Genomic DNA, 24,968 nt, shown 5'->3' with positions numbered 1-24,968 from the left:
TTTTAACCTTTTTTTTTTTTCTGTGATTTAAAAGTTTCTATTTTTCAGCATACTCTAGAGTTATATGAAATAAAGGAAAATAGAGGTGTTGACTGACTGACTGCATTAAGGAACTTGAAAAGGATGAGGTAGGCAACACAACAAGATCCAAGGACTAGAGACAGACAGGTGTGGATGCTTGGCTCCCCTTTCCAGATTCAGTAAAAAGGCAGAGATGTCTATGGAGGCACAGGCAGTAACTACATAATTACATAAAACTATATTCACGATACAGCCAAATGACACTCATCACACCCTACTCTGAGAAAATAAAGATGGAGAACTCTGCATTGCAGATGAATTCTTATTTTAAAATGGAGGAGTGTGAGGAAGAAAAAAAGGAATTTGCTAAGCACAGGAAACGTGAAGAGTCTCCTCTGTAAAGCTGGAAACAAAAATACGTAAAATACAATTTCATCAGTGTTTTGTCATTTAAGCTCTAGAAAGAAAAAATACTGTGCTTACCAATGCATTTCACAAAAATGACATTAAACACTAGTGTCTAAAGTAAGAAGAAAATAGAAGTTCTGATAATATCGAACACTTACAGTTCTTTATATCCACAAAAAGTGCTGTATGAACATTAACAAATTGTGGTACGTGAAAATATGCTGACTTTGACTCCAACAGTATCCTGACCCCAGATTCAATCAGAACTACAGTATGATGGCAGTAACTTAGGAAATGGCAATTTGCTAGACTGGAAAATTAAAGCATTAAGACACATCTGGAAATGTATAAAACCTGTTAGCAAGAAGCTGGCATATTTATTTTCACTTGTATGCCGATTTGAATCTAATGCCATTAAAGCAAAAAAGACAATTGTTTCGGTCATCATTTGGGCAACTGATTGATTAGTCATCATTAGACCAGAATTTTAACACAGCTCCCTTCAGTGTGTGGAGAAAACTGCTGGTAGCCACAAACTTTTCCCTTCAGCCCTCCAATTTACAGCTTTCTATTTTGCCTCTCAACTTTTCTAATGTGGCCAATGTTTGTTGTATTTTTCCCCTCTTAGCAGCAGCTGAAAGGATCAAAACAAGCAGCAAAGAGAAATGTTATCTATGTATTAAGCAAATAAAGGTAACATACCAGAAGAAAAATGAAAATTGAACTACCACAGGAAGTAGATGGATTTTGACAATTGCTTACAAGGTTTCAGACAAAAAGGAGATAAATACTAAAAAAAGGGAACCAAATCTGAATATTCAGTAGTCTAGTTCCAATATATACTACATCTTTAAGTCTTACTCCTCACTTCTACCTTGCTGACTTAAAACTTTAGTGTAATAAAAAGTCATGTATAAAGAATGCAACTTTTACACTGAGGACTAAACCCACACCCTTCACTGCTAATTCTTACAGCACAGTCTCCATGCCAGCAGTGTCTAAGCTCTCTGCATGAGCTAGCAAGGGCATATTTTTGTACTTTGATTTTGCAACTTTGATTGTTTGTACAATATTAATTGGATTAAGTAAGCTACAACCAGCATTTTCACTTGCACCAGCGCCAACATTAACGCAGTACAATGCAGCATATCTGAAAAGCTGACCAGCTTTAATACATTAAAGCACATTTTGGGGGATGAGAGAAATTTAAAACCCTGTTTATGTATGCTAACATTTGGGAAGAACTGTTTTTCAGTTTTCTCTAAGAAAGGAACTGACAAAGAAAAACCCTAGGTTTAGAACTGCTGACACTGTGAAATCACATAAGCTGTAATAATCATCTGTGTTCATATGTTTCATCAAAAACAACATTTCTGCACTTCAAGAAAATAATTTTGACTTCCAGGATCATAGAAATACAGTAATTTTGTGCATCAAATGACTAATTACCCCAGTGAATCCAAAGCCAACTAAAACTATGCTATTAATTGCATCATAACTCTCAAATATTCAAATTCGAACAGGGCCCCCCACTGTACTTGGCACTCCATAAGCATATCATTAATTGCTTGTATTTCCTAAGAAAGATGCAATCACCAGACTTAAAATTCATTACCATGTTTATAACTCCAAGTTTAGACGGTTGAATGCTATGTCCTCAATGAATTGAAGCACAATATTTGACAGCACAATAGTAACTTAATTCAGGCAACTACATCACACATAGCTATCTTCAAGCATGGCCTGAGAACTGCAGAGCGCGTCCTAAAATTTTATGATGCTGTGAGGTCTCAGTAAACAACATGCTTATGCCTTTCAGCCACTTCCTGATCCAAACTGACACGTGCGGGCATTGCTCCTGCAAAAGATTATGCTGGTTTAAACAGGCACTGTTACAAACAGCAAATGACTTTTAAATTTAAAGAAAGAGGTATTCTACATCGTGTATTCTACTGTTCAAGGTATACTAGTATACTTCCAGGAAATAAAAAACCTCCTAAAAGTATTTTTGCACACAGCTTTGAAGGCAGTTCTGCCGGCATCGTAAGATCATAATCAAAACTGATTTGTTCTACGATTACAGAGAAGCCAATCCATTTCGCATAAAGTAGGAAGCTACTTAATATTATGATACTTCCAGCCACCACCCTGATTTATTAAGTGCACGTTCCGAAAACGGCTGTCCATGAGTAAGTTCTGCAGGGATGTGGTTTGCCATGTGGTTGGTGCTTCTTGGTTTCCTGCTGCCAAAATGCAATTAGACATCTCAACCACATCTGACACTCTTTCAATGCCATTCTAGGATGTAATTGCTTCCGTTACCAGAGGATGGGATGAATTTTGTCATCACTGAAATCAGCAGAAGACTTCACTGGGTCAAGATATCATGCAGTTGTGAACAGGTATTTAAATTACAACTGGCTTTCTTCAAAGTAGTAGCTTATTCCATAGCATTGTTATGTTCTCACCACAGCAAATTTTAGCAAATAGTTTCAAATTAAATTCCACTTTAAGAATAAAGAAACTACAAAAGATTAATCAGTCTTCATTTTATTAAAACAAGATTTGTTCTGCTGAAGGAATGAATAAATTTATAACTGCAAAACATAAAGAACAAAACCTTTACTTCTGGGCATGCTCAGACCTTTGCTACTACAAAGTTTTCTGAAAAAGATGATGGGGAATGCTGCAATTCATAGCAGATAAATCATCAAAGACAAAAATTCTGGGATTTTAATTGGATCAGCAACTGAGATACACTTCTCTGTCCCCAAAACATCAACAGCTGAAACACTGTTCTATTTCCAGAATAAGTATGAATTCAGATTACTTCATTGTCAGGGAGTTACCCCAGGGAAAAGAGAAAAGACAACAGCTAAAGAGATCAAGAATCATCATCTACTCCTGTTTCACACTACTCAGCAAAGTAAGCAGACTCCCAAGAGCAGGAGCACACATACCAGCTTGCCCTCTACACTTCAGATCACTACACCATCCACTCCTGTTACCTGTCACTGATTTACTTCTGAACAGAATATCCTATCCTGCAAGACACAACGTAAAAAAAAAAAAAAATCCAAATACAGGACTGAGGAGAAACATAGAAACAATATATATATGAAATTAAATGAGCTGCAGATACAAAGAAAGAACAATGGCACTGGACAAGTTTGTAATATCACTATATTCTTACAAATTCACATTGTGTCAAATGACCACAGACAGAAAAGACAGAGAAGCAGATTAAAAAAACTACAGCATCAAGCTAGAGTATTGCAAGATACATTATCCATTATGAGAACATTAAAATCACAGACATGTATTCTCATTTGGGCATTAATATAGCAGGAAACTTAAACACAACTTCGGATTAAGTCATAGTTTCATTACACATACAACTAAATACCTCATTTTATCAGAGTCCAGAGAAAAGCACTTTCATACAATTACAAGAACACTGGATGCAAACTTACCAGAAAGAACTAGAAAGCAAAGAATTCTACTAGAAAATAAACTGAAGAACTGCTAGATCTAAGCGTCAGAATAGCAAGTCCTCAAAACATTAGATGTCTTATGCTTGGTTAACACCTAGCACACTATGAGTCTGGGTCACACTCAGGGTTCTCAATAAAAGTGAATAGTAAACCCCAAGCTGTTTAGAATGAGATTGTGTTAAATGGCTCAGTGAGTACTGGGTGGGGGTGGGGGGATGTGTGTTTAACAACTTTTTAAAATTATGAAATATATTACAAAACCATAATTATGAACTTCCAGAAGGTCAACATTAGAAGAAGAAATTATATGAATGCATAGAAGAAGAAATGATAACATTTTCTTATAAAATATCCTTTATCTAATTGCTGCTAATTAGATTAAAAAAGCATGAATTTATTCCTCTTTAATCAGGTTACCTTTTCTTACTTCTTAATAGACATACAAACACAGTGACAAACATCTTTGTCCACTAATGTTAAAACCAAAAAGCCCAAAACTACCCAACCAATCCTCCCACCAGTTTCACTAAGAAAGCATTTCAGCTCTCAAGGTTTCCATGTAGTGTAGAGTTCACCATCATGTTTCAAAGTTTCAGCCATGCTGCTGATCAATGTCCTATTCAATAATGACAACAGAACCTGTATTATTTATCTAACTGGACAAGTGTTTGACTAATTCCTTAAGATCCCAGAAAGCTTTTCTCTTCCCTTTCATGCACATGGTATTTTGAGTGTCTCCACATTTTTTTATGCTTCCTTTCCAAGGTAGTTTCTGCATTTACTTCTCATATCACAATATCCCCAACTTTTTCCTAGTAGTCATTGAACACAGGGAATAGGTTTCTGAACAGTCAAAAGTGAGGCATCCAAGCTTAGAGCAAATCTTATTTTGACACTGTCAACTACAGAAAAGTTTCCAGATTTGGATCCCAAGTCTTATTCTTCTAAAAAATTGTTACATTTAATACTTGCTGGTTTGTTTTTTGTTTTGTTTTTTTTGTTGTTGTTTTTTTAAGGAAAATATACAGCTTCTTACACTTTTATTTAAATAGAATTCATTTTTCTTTTACAAAACCTACCCTGAAAAGGGGCTCTATTATTAAAATTAATAATAATAAAAAAAGACATTACAAGTTAGAAATATTAATCATTCTATAGGCCTCAAGATAGTTTTATTACTCAGGGTTTCAAGGAAAAGTTGTGTGCTGGAGAAACATACGCTTGCAATGAATGAATACGGAGAACAGTATTTTCGGCTGTAAACAAATATGCACTAGTGATCTTAAAAGTACAGTGTGCATTAAACCTTATTTACACACAAAACAATTCATGCTCTTCATGTGTACAATATTGTGAAAAGCAAGATGAAAGAAGTTAGATAGGAAAACATTCTTGTATCATAAAAATATATTAGATGGGACTTATCCATAGGGTTAATTTAAAGCTTTGCTTTATTTTATTTAAAAATCTTCTTTTGCTTTATCTAAAAATTGACCTTTCTATAAAAACCATTCCTTTAAAACTTTGCTTTAAAAAATTAGCTTTATATTAGACAAAATATTAAATTATACAGGCACAATCAGTTAAGAGGGCTATGAGAACTCATATTATAACCCTTCATTTTCCAGTGACTTGCAATACAGTCATAAAATTCTGTGTCTACTGACAACCAGAGGAAAATTCATTCATAGAAATGAGCTTTTATTTAAAAAATAAATTAAAAAAAAAAAAAATCTGTCAAATCATTCTTGATCTGTAAAGGAGCTTAGTATCCAGCTGGCTTCAGTACATGCACATCTTTTATTTATGCTGGGAAATATGTACATTAAAAAAAAAAATAAAAAATCCCTAAACCAATTTTTGAACAAGTGGTTTATGATGACAGCTTTTATATTTCCTTCAAATAGTGTATATTGAAATAAAGTATTTCAGAGTCCACCTTTATCTCAATCCAAACCAGTGAGCCTTGGCACTTCAGAGAATGAATCAAGAATGATTGTTTTTTCAGGGAAAATTCACAGATACTGTGTTCAGTGGCAAAGAGAGAAGGGTCTGGTCTTTTCTATAATTTTCTGGTGTTATTAAAGATGTATTACACAACTACAGAATTTACAAAGACCTTTAAAGTAAGAGAGATTATATAATATACCAAATTGCAGATTTACAAACCAGACCCCTGACTGTGATGACGTTTAACTATATGCTTAACTTAATATAAAGGAACAATTAAGCTTGGATTTTAAAGCATAGAACCACCTGCAAGACTGGGGTTTTTGTTTCCCGAATACATTAAATAAGCTGTCACCATAATAACAAAAAAACAAAACCAAAACCAAACAAACATAAAAAAACCTCAAAACAAAACACAAAAAACTCCCCACAACCAACCAAAACCAACAACAAACCCGAAACCTGAAACAAAACACTATGGTCTTTTTTTTTCCCATAAAATCACAGTAGTTACAGCATTGGTGGCCAAACATGAATAACTACGGAATAAGATTTTAATTCAACTGTTTTAAACAGATTATTCAGTGTCTGTTTAAACAAATATTTGAACTCCAATACATTTAACTGGATGCTGCTTTAGATTTAAATATTTTACTGAAAGTTTCAACTACAGTAATAAATATATAACAAATGGTACACTAAATTAAAGTTTAAAAAACACAGAAACTAAAATTTAAGGCTGACATTCTGGAGCAACTCACTGCTATTTGTTCTCATTATAACTTTTCTGTCCGTCCCCCCATTAAGGAATGTGAAATTCACCTACAAAATTGATAGATAAGCTATTAAGAAACACACCAAAACCCAAACAAATAAATAAATAATAATAATAATAATAAAAAAAAATCCACCACACCCTAATCCTGTATTTTGGAATTTGAGATTTCACTTTAGCCACCACCACTTGATTTGAACAGTGCCCTAGAGAGACATATTTCCTTACCAGCATGGTCCATTATTGCTTGACAAGAGCCCACAGTGACTTTTTGTCTAAAATAACTGCTTTGGACATGGTTTCAGGAAAAAAGTCAATATAAAAACATGTACAGTTATACTTCATTTCAGGAAAGCACTGAATTGATCTGAATTGTATCATACTGTATTAATTTTAATGCCACTCCATTGGCAAATATATATTATGTGTTGAAGGAGGTGTGTATTTACACAAATACATACACAAAATTCAGTCCAAATTCATGTATCGCCATTTTAACTTCTAGTGTAACAATCAAGTCATTTTTTGCACTTTAGAATTCTATGGAAAAATGAGAATAGGCACAATTAATACAGCTTCTAATTTACCTTATTACAGTGCACTAGTATGCACTGGTAATACCATAAAAACAACATGATACTATTCAAGCTCATTTTCTGATGAACAGGTGAAGTCTAGTAATGAGGGTTCTAAGTGCTTTTTAACTCAAACACACACCTTCTGCAGCTTTACACAGTAGAACAGTGCAATACATTATGTCCCCATATTCTAGGAACAAGAGCTGAGTTTACAGCTGTACCTGTTTCACAACAGACTGGCTTTGCACTTTCTGCAGCTCTAGCACTTCAACTGCTTCATCTATGATCTCCTTCTGTTCCATTTCCTTTCCTTCAATCTTTTTCCAGGTGCTGGTTATTGAAAAAAAACCCTCAAATTATTTTGGTAGCTAGCTCTCACCTGGAGGAACAAGACAGTTTCGAAGTAATGGTACAGCAGAAGTTCTTCTAGAGGGTCGGTTCACAGTGCTAGGGTGACCCTGATCTCCACTTACTTCCCAGTTCCTGGCTTTGGAAGAAGCCTGCTCTGGCTTCTTAGGAAAAGATTCTGACGTGACTTTCTGCCTCTTTTCAGGAATCCTTGTGACAACTGTTGAGTTCAGAAAAGTCCTTTTTGGTTTCCTCCTCACTTTTAATTTTTTAGCATCAGGCTTTTCTTTCTTAGGGTGCTTTCCCACTGTAGTTTTTCTTGTCTGGCACCTATGGATGGACAAAGCAGATTTCTGGGCATGAGGACTAAGTTTCCTTCTTATCCCCTCTTTTTGCTGGTTTTTAGGTCTGGAAGTTTGTTTGCCTGCCACTACTCTGTTTCCTCTCCTACCAACAGTACATCTGACAGACTTCGGTCCTGCAGCCTTTCTGGAAAAAACTGGTTCTTTGTTAGTGCCTTCTTTTCTCTTCCATATTGCCTTTGGACTCTCCCTCTCCAACCGCTCACTCCTGACGGAGGTCAGAGGAGTTTTGGTAACTCTACTGTTAAATGGAGTTAATCTAACATCTCCTTCTACTGCAGGCTGGCCGGAGTTCAAAGGTGAAATGATCAGGTGTTTATAAGAGTTCTCAGAGTGACCAGATACCAGACAATCTGTTCTTTCTGTGGAAACAGAAGATCCATCAGCCTTCTGATTTGAGGCTGCATCATTCCCTTTACCTGGATCTGGGAGGAAAGATGCTGAAGATGAACCATGCAAGTCTGACCAATTGAGTGACTTTGATGGCGTGCTTTCTCTCTGTGCATCAGCTAGTTTCCTGTTTGCATCAAAGCTGAGACTTTTGAAAAGCTGTCGAACATGAGAGGGCTTTTTGGCCTTTTCTCCACCTGGACTCTTCGGAGGCATCTTCAGAATTCGATTTGTTAGTGGGTCGTAATACTTGAAAGAACACTGTTTGTATTTATACCTTATGGAGTCTTTGCTATCCGTGGAGTTACAATTTTTCCTCATTTTCGGAATATCCATAGGTTTACTTTTACACTGTTTTATCTCTGGGCATGAAAGTACATACACCAATGTCTTAGGCTGTACAGGACTCATAATCTTGCTATAGGACTCAGGAAGTTTAAGGGCACATAGCCTAGTTTTCATGTTGGGAGTTTTTTCATTCTCTGGCCACACAATGCTTGATTTCTGATCAGCTGGATCAGACTCCCTTCTAGACATCTTTCTTTTTGCTACAGGGTAGTTCAATAGACTTGTTTGGGTGCCATGACTGACTTTGACCACCTGGCACCTTGAAGCCAGGCGCCATGTCCTTTTCCTAGGCATTTTAAGCATCTGTGCATTGCATAGTCTATCTGAGGCTACAGATGGGTTATGAAAATCAGAGCCATCACTTAGAGCATCGTTAAATTCTGGTAATGCTTTAAATGATGCACTATCTCTTCTATTACTCTCAACTATATTGTTACTTTTTTCATCCTTCTGCCTTTTTTTCTTCATTCTCTTCCCTGTACAGTTGGCTGAGGATTCACTATCAAAGTAGCAGCGAAAACGACCTTCCCTGAAATCACGCACAAGTTCTTCAATTTTTATATCATCTTCATACATTATTTGAGACCAGGTCTTTCCCACAAAAGAAGGAGGCACATGAGGCAGAGCTGGAAGGACGGGCTCTTCTGTATGAACTACAACATCCTGTTTTACTGCTTCTACTTTCTCTATCGACTCACTTTTTAAAACAGAAGAGAGCTGTGTTCCATAGTCTTTATCTTGCAAACTTATTTGGACCTCTTTTAGGGTTTCTATACCTTTTATAGCTGCCTTGGGTGAGTCTGTTCCTGCCTGAATAGGTGCATCACAGTCAAAACTCATTTCAGAGCCCTCTAAATGAGTATGGTCCAGAAATGATATAAAAGTTGAACAGGGATTCTTCTCTTCTTTCAAATAAACTTCTTTAGATGTACTTCTGCCATGACAGTATTTCAAAATAACACCTTCAATAGTTTCATCCACTGAACTTTCACCACCTCTGTTCATCTTCAGTTTTTTGCATCTTGCTAGTTGTGGGGATGTCCCAGGATCTAGGGAGCTGCTAACACCCACAGTATCCCTGAGATGGAAATCAGACACGACAGTTTCATCCTGAGTTCGTAAACCATCTCGTTTTGAGAGTGATTGACCTGAGGTAATACATAAAGGATTGCTGTTGCTGCACAGAGTACTTCGATGAGAAACGGAAGAGCGTTTTGGGTGACCCAGTGCCGAACCAAGATTCAAGCTTGGTTTCAATAACACATCACTATTGTGTGCCTCCATTCCCGTTTTACCACATCCACTCTGTGAAATCGGATTTGATGCTGCTGCCAAATTCCTAACATTTTTTCCTGTTTTAGGATTAACAGGAGAACTATGGGTTAAAGGACTGACAGAAAATCGCTGAGATACAGGACTCACAGCTGTAAACTGACCTTCACGGCTACAATTTGCCATCTGAGCATCTTTCAGGGTGTCCCGTTTCTCATTGCTACAAATGCCCACAGAGTGCTTGGATATTCTTATAGCATGTTGCTGCCCTCTTTCTAGTTTTTCAATAAATGCTTGTGTCGCAGATGTTTTCTTTGTACCCTTACGAGACAGGCATGGAGCAGAAGATCGTATTTCACCAGTGGACTCCTGGTCTTTGCTGGAAATCTCTCGTCTCTCTCTGTTCCTCTTTCTGTCCATCTCTTCCAGGGACAGGCAAGCAGTCCTAGCAGGCTCTGGAGTGACGGGGAGTGGCATGTCATCATAGCTTGGTCTAAAGGGGAGGGGAAGAAGCACCTTATATAAATACTGTAAATACGATTAAGGTTTTTCAAACAGTAGTGTGTTGGGCTTGGGTTTTTTTAAGAGTAATTACCTAGAATGCATCACATCTAATGAGCAAACACAAGTTACCACCTCTGCTTACTTTAGCAGAGATAACCCATCTGTAAAAAGGGCAGAGGGTGAGGGGGCAACGTTGCACAAAGCTAAAGATGACAATTGGCTGGTTACCCTCTTCACGCAACCACCCATTAAGAACAGGCAAACACATTACAATCATTTTATAAATACAGAAAAGAAATAAAAAATAAAGATATTTCTTTTGTTTGAAGTTGGGAGCTTATAAAGAGGTTATTTCACTGGTAAAGCTATCAATTAATACTGAGCTTTTGTAGAGAAACACAACATTATAATATGGCACAGTATAAGAATACTATAGAGTATAAATGTCCCTTTCCCTACGAAAGGTGGTTGCACGACAGGAACACTGCACATGTTGCCAAGGAATTCCATGTTCACTATTTCACACAGACATACCATAGCTTCTGACTCCCTTTTAAGAAGCCAAGTTATGACTGTTCAGCCTCACAGTAACAACAGCAGATTTTTATATACTCTGTAACTGGCTGCTCTGTCTTTATGACTGCCTCAAATACAAGTGTTTATGTCTTGCAGAACTAACAGAAATGAGAGATACGGACTCTTCTACAACACAGGAACCTACAAGGCTTCAATGTGTAACAGCTGGGCAAAAATCTAATGAAAATAGTTGTAAAAAAAAACAAACTGTGGAGAGAATATTATGTTTCATTTGAAAGTTATAACCAGACCTTGTGAGATCCAGGTGGTGCTTGCTTTAATACATGGCAGACATACATGCATCTCTTATGGTGAATTCATCTGCTAAAAGTATTGTGAATAGATTTTATTGTACAGTAACTTCCTTAGTTATAAATGTTCAGCTTCCACATTTATTTAAAGTTAAAAAAAAATAAAAAATCAGGAGCCAACAAAATTATAATGCTTACTAGTTAACATCTGCAGAAGTCCTTGCAAGACTTGGACATCAGTTGTTGTTAAAGACAGCTGATACCAAGCAACCTTGCAGCAAGTATTTCTAAGTAGCTCCTTAATGCTGAAAAACAACTACAGGAGAACTTAGCTGAATATAGCTATGTTTCAGCCTTTTACTGAGAGATGACAGATAAAGAAGAATTGTCAGCCTGGAAGAACAATTTTATAGTCGAAAAAATGCTAGGTTTTGCCAATGTTTAAAGAATAAAATTTAAACCTGATATTTGAACTCTATAGAGTTAACAACATTTAGTCCAGAAAAGTATACTTCATAGAATCACCACCAAACCAAAATTCCTGCCTCCCCCTGCCCCCTTATATTTCAAAGCACCTACTTCAAACCTCAGGATAGGGCTTAGTGATAGGAAAAGGTTTCAGTGACTGAGCTCATGATCCACCATTAGATTTTGTTCTCTCCCTCTCTGAGACAATAACAATTAAGAAAACAGTTTTCCAGCTAGCTACATATTTATTTCATCATCATTTAATAATAAACCAAATTTTCCTTAGCTTGCTTATAAACCTCATAAAAGAACATGCCAAAAGCTGGGCTTCTGAGAGATGTCATGATAGATGTGACAGGAGAGATGACAGATACACAATTCTACTCTCTATATAACGTCCATTATCCTGCCAGAGGAGGAATTTAGGGTGACCTGATGCGATTTTTCTTGACAAAAGCAGCAGTGACCGTTACTCATAATTTCATTGTCTTCTAGGTTATTATGAACAGTTTGGTTATTCGGTTCTCATGGAAACACCATAATTTAAGCAAAGAAGTCTGTAGGCAGATCTTCTTCTCTGCCCTCAATAATAATCGACAATTGCTACATTTTTTTTCCCAGTCCTTCTGAAACATCACATATTCTCTGTGGCCTCTCAAAATAATTACTATCAGCTCCCAGAATGCTTCAGAGTGTACCAACTATCATGTGCTCAAATCTTTGTTTACTGAGGTCATTTGAGGGGAACTACAGAGCCACTAACAGTCATAAACAAAGCAACTTTTTTATGCAAAACAACATGGAAATGAAAGTTATCAGAAGACCAATAGTTACAAGGGTCTTGCTCACAAGGCACGGCCTGAAGCACTGTCCATCAGACAAACAAACAGGCCTTCTTCTAAGGAAACAGAGTCTCCTCAAATCATTGCAACACATAATGCAGGGGGGTGGGATGTGGGATGGGGGAAATCACACTGGCTACATAGAAAGTGATACATAAAAAGTAGGGATGCACTCTGCATAACCCTACCAAACCACACTGATTCACCAGCACCAGTATAAACCCCCCTCCCTGAAAAAAGATAATAAAACTTTATAACAAAACCTGCAATATTCCTTGTGTACTCTAAAAAAAGTAGCACTTTTCTCAAAGGTGTATCACCTTTTAGAATACAGTGGAATTCTGGTTATCTAAGTAAAGAGGACTGAATTCATCAGAGTACTGATAAGGGTTATAGGACTGAATAAGTAAAAAGAAAAACCTCATATAAAGAAATGTCAACAAAAGGAAACAAAACAAAACCCCAAGATTGTTTCTATTATCAAATGATCAAACAATGCCTGTCAGCTGAACTGCTGTGCCCCACTGCTGCATGCATTCTTGTCCACCTAAGATGTGAGATAAAGTACCTTTACTCAAATCAGAATTAGACTGAAAGGGAAGGCTAAAGGCAGTAGAAATAATCCTTTAACTTTCTCATTTCAGAGTTCTTCTACCTTTGTGATAAACACATGGCATCTGGATATTGCTGGAAGACTGAATATAGGACTAAATGGATTTTGGTATGGATAAACTGCATCAAATTCCTAGGCTTCTAGCTCGCTTAACAGTCTGTATTCAATTTTCAAAAATTACTTACAAACAAATGTCTCTGAGGCAGAGGTAATGTAAGCTAAAATGCTGAGTTGTAAATTGGGACTGCTCTGTTGAGAACAAGATTGGCCAGTGTGGCCCTAAGGTATGTATAAAACAAGGGTAGCCTTTGAAGATAAGGAAGGAGTAATGATGGGGCAGGGTAGTTCCCCCCCTCCACAGTCAACCTAGCATGAAGATAATAAAGGAACAACTAAGACAGATGAGGCCAGTTATAGAATCATAGAATAGTTAGGGTTGGAAAGGACCTTAAGATCATCTAGTTTCAACCCCCCTGCCATGGGTAAGGACACCTCACGCTAAACCATGTCACCCAAGGCTCTGTCCAACCTGGTCTTGAACACTGCCAGGGATGGAGCATTCACAACCTCCCTGGGCAACCTATTTCAGTGCTTCACCACCCTAACAGGAAAGAATTTCCTCCTTATATCCAATCTAAACTTCCTCTGTAAGGAACAAATCAGAACAAACTGACCTAAAACATGGGCACAATTGTTAAGTAATTCACAAGTCTTTTCCACATGTGCAAGCACAGAGGTCCATCAGCAGACACAGTGAGGAAGACTACTGAGATAGTCTGAGGGGTCTGAGACCCCTCAAGACCACCACTCAGCAAGAAAGCATATGCACAATTAAAATGCAAATATTAATTAGTTTTTAATTAATTCGTTCCATGAAATATAATGAATATGTAAAACATTTCCCAGAAAGTTTGTAAATATGCATATAAGTTTGTTGGATATAGAGATGCTGCTTGTAGACTCCAGGTGCGCTCACCTTTGAGAAATTATTCACGTGTGCACCCAGCGATGCAACAAAGAATGCTTTCTAGAACTCCAAATCAAGTCTTAAAGAGTTTCTTTGACTGTCTTTTGTGGTAACAGAACTACAGTTCTATACATTTAGGATCTTCTGACAGCTCTGCTATAAATTACCCCCAAAAGCAAAGTGAAGATTTACTCTCTTAAATGCTCACTATTTCTTTATATAAAAACTTCTACACCAAGAGTTTGAAGGAAGGAATGATTTCTTGATTTGTGTGGGGGGTTTGTTGTTTTTTTTTTTGTTTTGTTTTTTTGTTTGTTTGGGTTTTTTTTTTTTTGTTTTGGTTGTTGTGGGTTTTTTTTGGGGGGGGAAAAGCAAAACACCAATATCCTCTGAAATTCAGTATAAGTCAAAGCTCTGGTCAATATTTATTTTCTCCACATCACTAGTAGGTATACTGGTTCTGCAAAACAAATCAAGTCTCTCAAATATTTCTATAATCCTTTTAAATTAAGGTTAAGATACCTTTTGTGAATTCAGCTGAAAAATAAAAATAAAAAGTATTTAAGAACTGAATGAAAGCATGTATCAATCCAAGCGGTTTTATGTATGAACAAAGATAACCCAGCTCTTATTTCAGATGTCAGTTAAAAATGTGGGGGCTTTTGTCTGCTTCAAAGCAGGACTGCAACATAAATCTATTCACACTTTCTTTTCCACCTTTGCTTTTTTCTTCCTCCAAACTCTGTCTTTGGGATTACTCCTCCCCTTTCTCCCCCCAACTTCATCTAGATTTTGTACATTATTTTTCTCATTCCATTCCTTTTTTCAACAACTTAAGAGGAACAAGCATAGCTTGTTGCTCCTAGTTATTAAGTTTTGCTCACCAAAGAAATAACCTTCTGTCAGTGATGCATGAAGACAGGGCTTTTTTTCATTAGGTGTTACCTTAAAGTGAATACTGTATTTTCTCCATGGCAAAAAAAATGCATGCTCTTATACCAGCAGGATTTAATTTATTTATTTTAGATGGAAGCTTATTAGCAGTGATGTGTACATGTCCTGGGCTAATTTGTCATAGACATGTCTATTTTCTTGTTCTGTCACATCCCTGATAATATCAATGCAACTGCCTCCAGACAAAATACCCTTATACTTGTTTGTCAGACCTATAGCAAGAGTTATAGATCAAGATACACTGTACTGGGTCAGACTGGGATTTCTGTCTGCCTTGCAGAACATAACAAACAAGGAATGAGATTTAATTGATTTCCCTTCTTCTACAGGGAAAAAACTTACACACCAACCCTCTTATGATAAATAAAGAGAACACTTTTGAAAATCTGAGGGTTAATGAATTGGCCAATTAATGTAATCCATGTAAGTATTAACTGAATGTGTGAACTGCAAGGATCATGAAGAAAAAAGCATAGAAATATTCACCTGATTATCCAAAAGCAACAAACCAGAAATATGAACTCTTTCAAAACATACCATAAAATACACTGCTATATATAAAGCCCAGAATTATAATAATACATGTATACAAAGCCCAAATTACAAGAATTAATAAACACAAGTCAGACTGGACAGTCTGACATTATACTCATAACCCATATGTTGCTTCTTTTTTCAGGTCCTCACAGTTAGTTGGCATCAACAGTGTTATACCAAATCCTTAAGTAGTGAAACAAAGCTTAAAAGTACAGAGACAACACAAAAGCAGTATACATGGATATCACTTCTATAGATACACTCCTTTCAAACTTTTCTTCAATGTGAAAGCTTCACCTCAAATGGCCAAATTTACTGCTCAGCAGTGGAAGAGAACTAATAATGCACGCATTCTACCAACACATACTTGAAAACAATAAAAAAGCCAGCCATATTATACCTGTTGTCATGGTATCTGTGTGGATGATGCTGCAAAACATCTTGCAAGAAACGCTCCATCAAGCTACTGGCACCCATACGATTCCTGCAGTAAGTGGTAAAATGTCTGTGCTGGGAGCTGAAAACATGCTGGTGAAAGATAAAAGAGACAACTAGTTCAATACTACTGTTAACACACTGGCCTGTTCCAAAAAATTACTTCCCAAATTAAACATTACTCTGTTGCTAAGAAAATATTTAAATAAAAAGAAAACTTTTCAGCCTTTTCTAAAAACCCTTGACCCAATAAGATCTTTAAACATGCTTAGAATGTCTCAAATAATATTAAAATGTGCTGAAACATCTTTCAGAGTTGGAACATATTAACTCTAATACAATATATACAGATATCAAGATTAAAGCTAAAGAAATAAACCCACTGGATGCAACGCACAGCAGTGTGCCACTTCAGAAAAGCAGACTGCAGTAGCCATGCCACTCCATCTTTAACAGGTAATAGATAAGGGGGATATCATCTTCTCAGTGCATACACTGTGTAATACTGAATGAAAACTAATCAATTTATGTATTGGTTGTTCAGTGTAAAGACTGATATTTTATAAGATGATAAAGCCTTCTCATACTCTTTGCTATCTGTTGCTGAATTATACAGAAGCCTCCTTACCTGTTCCAGGTTACTGTAGTGTACATGGCAACAGTTGCAGTATCCTTGTCTATTTTGCACAGTAGATACTCCAGGCCAAGAATGGTCTTGCCGTCTTGTGTGTAAACTTAAAGAAGCAGGTAATATTAGATATGTTGGGATGCTTAATTCATGTTCTTAACATGGAAATTCTACCCAGCTATCTTTCTATAGAGCTGGAACAAATTTGCAAGATCAAGGCTTCTATTTCAGAGTTTTAATGGCAAGTAGGACTACATATTTTAAGGTATTCCCAAGAAAATTTCACTAAGCAAATTTTTTCTTCAATGCAGAACAAAGGGTAACAGGTTGAAGGCACAGCTAACACAAATGCTAATTTCAGTTGGCTGAAATCTGAAGAGAACTGTCTTGTCAGAAAAAGGCAAAGTCATTTTTCAATTCTTCTAGGATTTTATTATTTAAAAAAAAAAAAAGACTAAAGATAAAGAAATCTTGACACCCACACATTAGTTTTGGGCACTACAATGCACCTTCCCCACAGTTTTTAATAGTACGTGGGTACAGATAAAAAGGACATCCACCATATACTTGACCTATATTGTATCACTGTCATCCATTATACAAGATAACTGATAAGGTTGAAAACCAAATTCTTTCTGGTTTACTTTGTGTAAGCAGTAAGCTGGATGCCAGTTAGATCATGACCTAACTTACCTGCTACTGCTGTCCTGTCGTACAGAGCCTTCAACACCATGCCTTTCCGCTCCTATAGGGAAAACAAACCAAAACAGAGTATCAAACAGTTGAAACAGAGTTTCACCTGCAATTACTTACTTCTCTTACATTTCATTTGTCAAACCTACTATTTTAAAGGAAGATTAAGAAAGAAAGTATGTGTAGAGAGAGATCCTTTTGTCCCCAAAGTTCCTCTGAGAGCTTCATAAAATAAGCTTTACTCTTTCATGGTTGAGGTGAGTGGGAATTTTTCTCTACTGATTTGTCCGGGTTCAAGATTAAGCAATCTGCATTTATACTGCTATATCCATGATCACTGAGATAAAACGTAACATGTCTTTAACAGCTTATTACAGGACAAGGAAATTACACTGACATAGAAACTCTGTGGACAATTCAGAGTTCACTTATTCCTTCTAAGTTCCATAAAAAAGCCTAGGAAATCAAAGTGTGCAATTGAAACTACAAACTGAACTGATGCTTCTGCTATTATTAGACTAAAAAAAATAACTTCAGCAAAACCATTTACTTTTAAACTTCTCACCTTGTGCTGAAGAAGCAGAAGCTTCATCAGATGCTTTGATTCTGTCAAACATCTGCAAGTAAAAACCAAAATAACTGAGAATACACAATGTTTTAAAACCCACAGTAAAGCTCATCCTCAAGTTCATCCTTCAGTCCAAGCTGTTCAGAAGCACTGCACTGTTTTGGCTACAGACAAGACTTGACTTATATGAAGCTGCACTGTAAAAATAAACCTCTGCTTTACTAGGTTACCCTAATATTATATTTAATAATGCACATTTGCTTTGACAGAAGGGGCTAATTGCTGTTTTAATTAACGAAGCTGAATACAACTTAGACTGTTAGGTTATTAAGCAATAATCTTGTCAAATTCATTTAATTCATTTCCTCAGTTGCCTTTACAATAAAGATGAAGGATGTATGATAGTAAAGGTATTATATATACCTAGACCAAACAAAATAATTTTGTTTATCCAGGCTAAAAAGTACACCTTATTGCTCAAAAGACCTGCAAATCAACATTGAATCCCACAATTTTTAATTAACATATGACTGCTGCAACATACAGTTACATGCTTTAGGGTGCCCAAACAAAAAGGGCTTCCAAGCTTCACACATTACTTTCACCTTACAGAATACAAGCATAAAATCAGCCTTCTAGTACAAACCTTAGACTCATCAGCCTTCTTTATCCACCAAAGCTGACTCCAGACTAGCAAACAACAAATGCCGAGCAGGAGGCCATTTGCAGTGCGGGACACTTATCTCTTCTCATCCCATCTGGCAACAATGAAGTTAAAGAGCCTTTTAAAATAGAGTTAATAATGCATATTTTCCATGCCCTAGGGCATGTAAATTTTTCTGTACAATTTTGCAAACAAGTCAGTTGATAGAATGGATAAACCTCTTTTAAAGTCTGCAGTACATCCTTCTTTTTTGTTATGGAAGTTGTTTTGACAGTCTTTCCTACACAAATGTTAATTATTCTTTCTGGAATAACTTTGTTCCTTCTTTCTCACAGTCACTATGTATTAAATATTGTTATCGTTTTGGATGCCAGCACTCAAGATATAATGTATATAACACAATATATACTAATATATTCTACAATAACAGCAAACAAATTCCTCTACACCAACCAAATTGAAATGAATCTATTTTGAGCATTGTTCATGAACCTGCTCAGAAAAAGAATGCTTTATTTTGCTTATGTTACATAAGCTATTTAGATATCGCAATAATACATTAACTGGAAATTTAAGAATAGGCTGGATGTTCAAAGCATGTTATAAATTAATCATTATATATGCTCAATGAAGTATTATTATTAGCATTATAGACAGGAAAACAGAAAGGCCACAATAATTTACACAACCACTATCATCAGCATCACAGTGGAAGTACTATATCCTATCACAAAACTCAGGACTTCACAATTCATAGATCTGCTCTTGGCTTACCATTTAGGTAATTGTGCAATGACAAGCAAAGTTTCAAATCAACCACTTTTACTTTCTACGCTTTATAAACTGTTTTTACAAGAATCATCCCTTCCCTCCTCAATTCCTGTTCTCATATATGAGAAAAGATGCTCCTATATGAAGCTACATATCATCAGGCTTGACAGACTTGTGGTTTGTTTTCTATTTTCTTTAAATTTGTTTTCACTGGTCATTATAAAATAGAAGAGCTGTTACACCAGTTGTAGGCAGAAAGAGTATCTTAACATCTCAACTCAAAAAAAAACAAACAAAAGAACCCTCACTCTCAAAAAAAACCACCAACAAACCACACAACCAAACCACCAGACTCCTTCTCCTTCCCATAGTGTATCAATTCATGCAGAACTAAACAAACAAAAACAAAGCAAAAAAACAGCTGTTCTTATAAAGATTCTTATCAGACAACTGAGAAAAGGTTTTCTTTATGGATAAGCTGATCTCAGTCACCCTGTTCTGTGTCCTAATGCAGTCAGGACCCAAAAGAAAGTGAGAGGAGAGCCCACAAGACTCTTTCATGAACGATGCTTTATGGCAAATAACTTGTTCCATGCGCTCAAAGTCAACTCACCAATTTTTTAAGGTCTTGCTATAGATATATATACTTAAGATAAAGCGACAAATGTGGAGTGTGACAAGAGAGTAGCAGCCAGAGATGAAGCTACCCCATTGATAGGGCAGTCACACAGCATTTCCACTGTCAGCAGGGGACACCACAAACATTCATTCCACAGAACTGAATTAAAGCACTGTGATATACAAATATCTAGTTTCATCTCAGAGACAGCAAGCAATGGCAACTGCAATACATTGAAGGACAACTGCTACAACAGCTCATTACTTCCTTATTTCAAGGAATAACTCCAGTAGTGGTGCACTACAGAGAGTTCAGACATCTGCAAGTACAATTCTGTAAGTTACACCCCTAGGCCAAGACACAGACTTGTGCACATCTAAAGTGAGCTAAGAGCATAGTAACTTTAAACAGGACAGGACTATGTCCTAAAATTATAATTAATTACTCCAGTCTGGATCTCCTTATCTTTCTGCAGTTCCAGGAGATTCAATGGACCAGATTTTCTCACTGGAAGAGCGACATATTAGGTAAGACTTGTAAAAGCCTGGCTATTGCTTAATAACTGTCAGAAAAATACTAGAGGATATACTTACCTATAAAGCTTACAAGAGAGGAATACCTATTCTTTTATCTCAAGTGTTTCACAAGGAACACTAGTGTACAGGACAAAAAAGCAAACAAACCAACCTGAACTCAACATGATACACAGCACAAAACCACCCAGAGATACAAACCTGAACTTAAAACAATACACAGCTTGCTTATTATCTGAAGTCAAGTTCTAACCACAGGCTAGGAATGTAAAGGATGTCCAGATGCCTTAGTTATGTTGCCAAAATCTGGCCAGCCTAACTGCAATCCTCACTTTATCAAAACAGAACCTACAGCTATAAATCCACAAAGGATTTTCCAAATGTCCATGAAATTCTATCTTTGCTGAGATACTTTTAACTGGAAATGTTTTAAACAGTTGGATTTAAAAAGTTACATCTGTACAAGTGATAGCTTCAACATTTTACCACTGCAAAATCCTGTAAATTGTAACACGGATAACTAAACCTGGCTACATATATAAACATTTGATTTGGTGAGTTTCTAACCAGGCTGCTTCCACTGCCTCTAATACCAATGTTTCTTTTTGGTTTTACTGAATCATGCTGTGCACAACAGCCAGAGAATGAAAAGCCTCACATAACCCCATTTAACAAGAGAAATCCATAAAGAGGCAACCAAAAGGCATGAAATGCACGCATGAATCAATAATAAATAAATAAATTAGTGGTGCATTCTGACACTATCTGGAAGTGTCAAAGGCATCAAAGAAACTCTCCAGACAGTGTCACTCTTGCACTGCAATAGGTTACACATAAGTAAAAAGGAGTAAAAAGGTGAATCGAAATGGCTCCTCCAAAACCACCTCACAAAAAACTCTACTGCCCCTTCACCTGAGAAAGCCTATGCTGGGTAAACAAGAGGGAAAACAAGGTTGAAAAGCTCTCCCTGAAACAAAGTTATCTGTTTTCCAGCAGCGCCAGCACAAATAGAGGCGGGAATTCATTTCAGAAGCTGCGTTTGCTTCACGGCCACACAGCACCGGCCCCATGGGTCCCGTACCTGAGGTCCCTTGAACCGTGCCGGGAGGCGCGCCCGCTGCTCCCCCCCCCGCCCGCCCCGTCCCGTCCCACCGCGGGGCCCTCCGGCAGCAGTGAGGGGCCAGGTCCCGCTGCGCCGTGAGAGCGCTGCGCAGAGGCGGAGCTGCTGGGCGCCGGCAGCACCCACACGCGTTAACGCCCGCGCACCCCGCCACAACGGCCCCTCCCGCTCGAGGCCGGCCCTCATCCCTACTGCTCCCGCCGCCCGCTCCCGCCCCGGCACCGCCTCACCTCCATTACCTTCCCGTGAGCCGTTCCGTAGCACGCTGAGGTCAAGGGACGCCATCCTCTGCTTCCTGCTCCGGGTCGGCGCGGTGCGGGCGGGGCCGAGGGCTGCCTTGTGGGAGGAGGAGGTGGGAGGAGGGGTCTATGTTTTCCCCGCCGGGTGGGGCTCTGCGGCGCCGGTCTGTACTCGACGTCGGGGTTGTGCTTTCATTTTGCCTGCCCGCTCGATCTCTGTCGAGCTCGTGTCCCGGGCTAGCAGCGGCTGTGGTGTGGGAGAGGACCCCGTACTACCGTCCCTGCGCTGCCGGCTCAGCCGGCCTGTACCGAGTGGCAGCTCTCTTACGGCTGTCTGAGGGGAGAGGGGGGCTGCCTAGCGCTTATGTCGTCCTTTCGGCCCTGGACGGCTCTTGCCGTGTAGGTGTGTGAACACCGGTTGAGCAGAGTCTGGAAAGCCTCGGTTCCCCCAGCCGCGACGCTGGAAACTCGCTCCGAAAACCCGGGGGTTGTGTGTTTTTGTCGCCCTCCGTTCCGGGTTATTCCGTTTTGTGAGGCAGCATCTTTGATAACTTTTATGTCAACTACTTCTTCAAAAAACATCATTTCGTATGCTTGAGAGCAGGCTGTAGGGTTTATGCCTTTGGTTTGTTCGTTTTCTGTCATTAAAAATAGCTTGCTTTCCATGTTGCACCTTGTTTATGGTCTGTTTTATCAGAAAGTGGAAGGACTTAGTTTGAGGGTTTGATAGAGTTAATAATAGAGCTGCATTTCTTTTACTCAGAAACAGACTTAAGAATATTACCCTAGTTCAGGTTCTCTTTTGTTTTCAGTTGTAGGGTGTTTTTAATGTTTATCTATAATCTCCCATGGGAAACCAGCTAGCACGTGTTTCTCTCCTGCTGAAGCAGCAGGATTTTTAAGCAATCTCTGTAGACACAGTCAACGCTCTTGAGCAAAGACAGGTGCAGATACAGGCTTGGATTGTGCAGTGGTGGGGGGATTGTGAATGCATCATATTACAGAAAGTTTAAACAGAGGCTTCTGTAAGAAGACTTCGTGTGATTATGAAACCATAGCTTAGGAATGTCCACCCACACTGAGCAAGTAATTGAACAAATCTCAAATGGCAGCCCAGCAGGAGGAGGCTGTACTTTAGGAGGAGACTACCTTACTTGCTGTTGTATTTTTTTGGTATGTGCATAGATACGAATATGTTTTTATTGCCAAAAAGAAGCACTTAACTACAGAACTAAAATTCCCTGGTGATATTTTGTTGTCTTGTGTAGTACAGAGCTTGGCAAAACTGGAATTTATTAGGAAAAAAAGAGCAGGGGAGAATACAACTTTTCAGTCATGTGGAACATAATGATACTGCCTTTAAGGCTGAGAGGATCCTGTATTAATTTTACACTCAGCTATGTATTGTGTTGGGATAACTGAATAAAATTCTGGCTTAGTTGAAGCATCTTGGCAGATACGAGGTTTTAATACAAGTGTGTAGAGTCATAGAATAGTTTAGGTTGGAAAGAACCTTAAGATCATGCAGTTCCAACCCCCTGCTGTGGGCAGGTACACCTCACACTAAACCATGCCACCCAAGGCTCTGTCCAACCTGGCCTTGAACACTGCCAGGGATGGAGCATTCACAACTTCCTTGGGCAACCCCTTCCAGTCTGTCATCAACCTCATAGTAAAGAACTTCTTCCTTATGTCTAACCTAAACTTCCTCTGTTTAACTTTGAATCCATTAACCCTCGTCCTATCACTACAGACCTGGATGAAGAGTCCAAACACATACATGGGAGAATCAGTCACTTTGTTAACATGGAAAGGATTTTTTACTTCAGTGCTGGACAAGTGAAAACCTAGTTTTAGCTGGAATCTTACGGGTAAGAGTGGAGTTCTGTAAGAAGCAATCATAAAATTTTGCAGATGCAGTATTTCTGTGGAGAAGGTTTATGTGTGTGAAAGCTCCAGCACTTGCCCAGGTTATTGCCTGTCAGCAGAACTGCATTGTTTAAACATGGCAAAACCGCTTTGAAACATGTTAAGTTAGGCTAAAATAGTTTACTTTTATGATGGTTTATAGCAGGCTTGGTGAGTTACTATGGCTCAGCTAACCCTTCATAACTTGTTGAAACAAAGTAAGCTTGGTTATGTACCGGAATGGCTCATGTAAAATGGAAGTCCTTCTTTACAAAGAGAAGGCTATAGAGTCTGCCTTATAATGCCATATAACTTGTCCTTGGAATGTTCCTGAATATTTTTGCAAGGATAGAGTGTAATACTCTGTATTTTGGACAGTCATTCAAAGATAGCAGAACTTAGGCTTATGTTGCCAAATATTTATTGGCTTTCAGCTCTTTCTGTATTTACGAACTTGAGGTTGCACCCTGATTGAAGCTCAGGTAAGGTATTGAGAGATGCCCTTGTCCCTCAGTCTCCTTTTCCCCTCTTAGGAACCTACTCCTCACATATGTGCATGAACACTGAGCAGGGCTGACAAACTTCCTTTCCCCTTTTGAAAATTCTCTCAGTCTGAACATTAGACTTTCTTCTCTTTGCTGATACCTATACTCAACTGTTCAATTTCCATAAAATGTCCTTTACGCTTTTCACTGCTTTGCTTTCTGCTTTTACTTTGATTTGCTGTTTTTCCACTCCCGTTACCTAAATATATGTCAAGGTTATACCTATGAAAAACATTAAGAAAAATTGACAGAAGTGAACCACAACTATTTTCCTAGACAGAGTCTCAGATTTCTTCAACAGCTGGGTTCAGACTGTAAAGGGAGAACATGACAAAATCAAGGTCGGCAAAACTACCTGGCAGGAAACTCACCTAGGTTTTTAGTTTGCTGCATATGTGCTTTGTATGTTCTAGTTTTAAAAGCCTAGTTTATCCTTAAGTTGTTGTTTTGGTAATTGTTGTCAAAGGATCTGAGCCAAGTGCTGACTGACTGTCAGCAGTTGAGGGCTGGGGTTAGGGCCATAGAGGGAATACTATTGCCAAAGGTCCACAAAGATTGATCGCCAGATCTAGCCTGGATTCTAACAA

The 24,968-nt window shown here is 38.0% G+C and overlaps 2 protein-coding genes across 4 annotated transcripts in view; one reads left to right on the top strand and one right to left on the bottom strand.

Moving 5' to 3' along the window:
* Nucleotides 1-7,010: 7,010 nt before the first annotated feature.
* On the bottom strand, nt 7,011-22,053 carry ZDBF2 (zinc finger DBF-type containing 2). Of its 3 annotated transcripts, none has more exons than XM_061455473.1 (7): nt 21,920-22,053; nt 18,629-18,740; nt 17,980-18,031; nt 17,415-17,466; nt 16,722-16,827; nt 16,059-16,186; nt 7,011-10,439 (listed from the first exon to the last, which is right to left on the bottom strand). In XM_061455473.1, the coding sequence occupies exons 3-7, from the start codon at nt 18,029-18,031 to the stop codon at nt 7,595-7,597; spliced, it is 3,183 nt and encodes a 1,060-aa protein (XP_061311457.1). In that variant the 5' UTR covers nt 18,629-18,740; nt 21,920-22,053; the 3' UTR covers nt 7,011-7,594. The 3 variants fall into 3 exon arrangements, with proteins under 3 accessions (XP_061311457.1, XP_061311447.1, XP_061311436.1); XM_061455463.1 differs by having other exon boundaries at nt 18,629-18,764; nt 21,920-21,935; XM_061455452.1 differs by lacking the exon at nt 21,920-22,053 and having other exon boundaries at nt 18,629-19,619.
* Nucleotides 21,848-24,968, top strand: part of CMKLR2 (chemerin chemokine-like receptor 2) — a 26,344-nt gene continuing 23,223 nt past the window's right edge. Inside the window, exon 1 of the mRNA XM_061455549.1 lies at nt 21,848-21,993. The gene's annotated coding sequence lies outside the window, so the exon portion shown is untranslated. The remainder of the gene's footprint in view (nt 21,994-24,968) is intronic.

This window comes from Pezoporus flaviventris, unplaced genomic scaffold (genome assembly GCF_033815535.1).
Source record: "Pezoporus flaviventris isolate CSIRO_AGI_PZ_B2104156 unplaced genomic scaffold, CSIRO_AGI_Pfla_v1 ptg000001l, whole genome shotgun sequence".
In the NCBI taxonomy this organism is placed as follows: Eukaryota; Metazoa; Chordata; class Aves; order Psittaciformes; family Psittacidae; genus Pezoporus; species Pezoporus flaviventris.
This window is presented reverse-complemented; position numbering and strand designations above follow the sequence as displayed.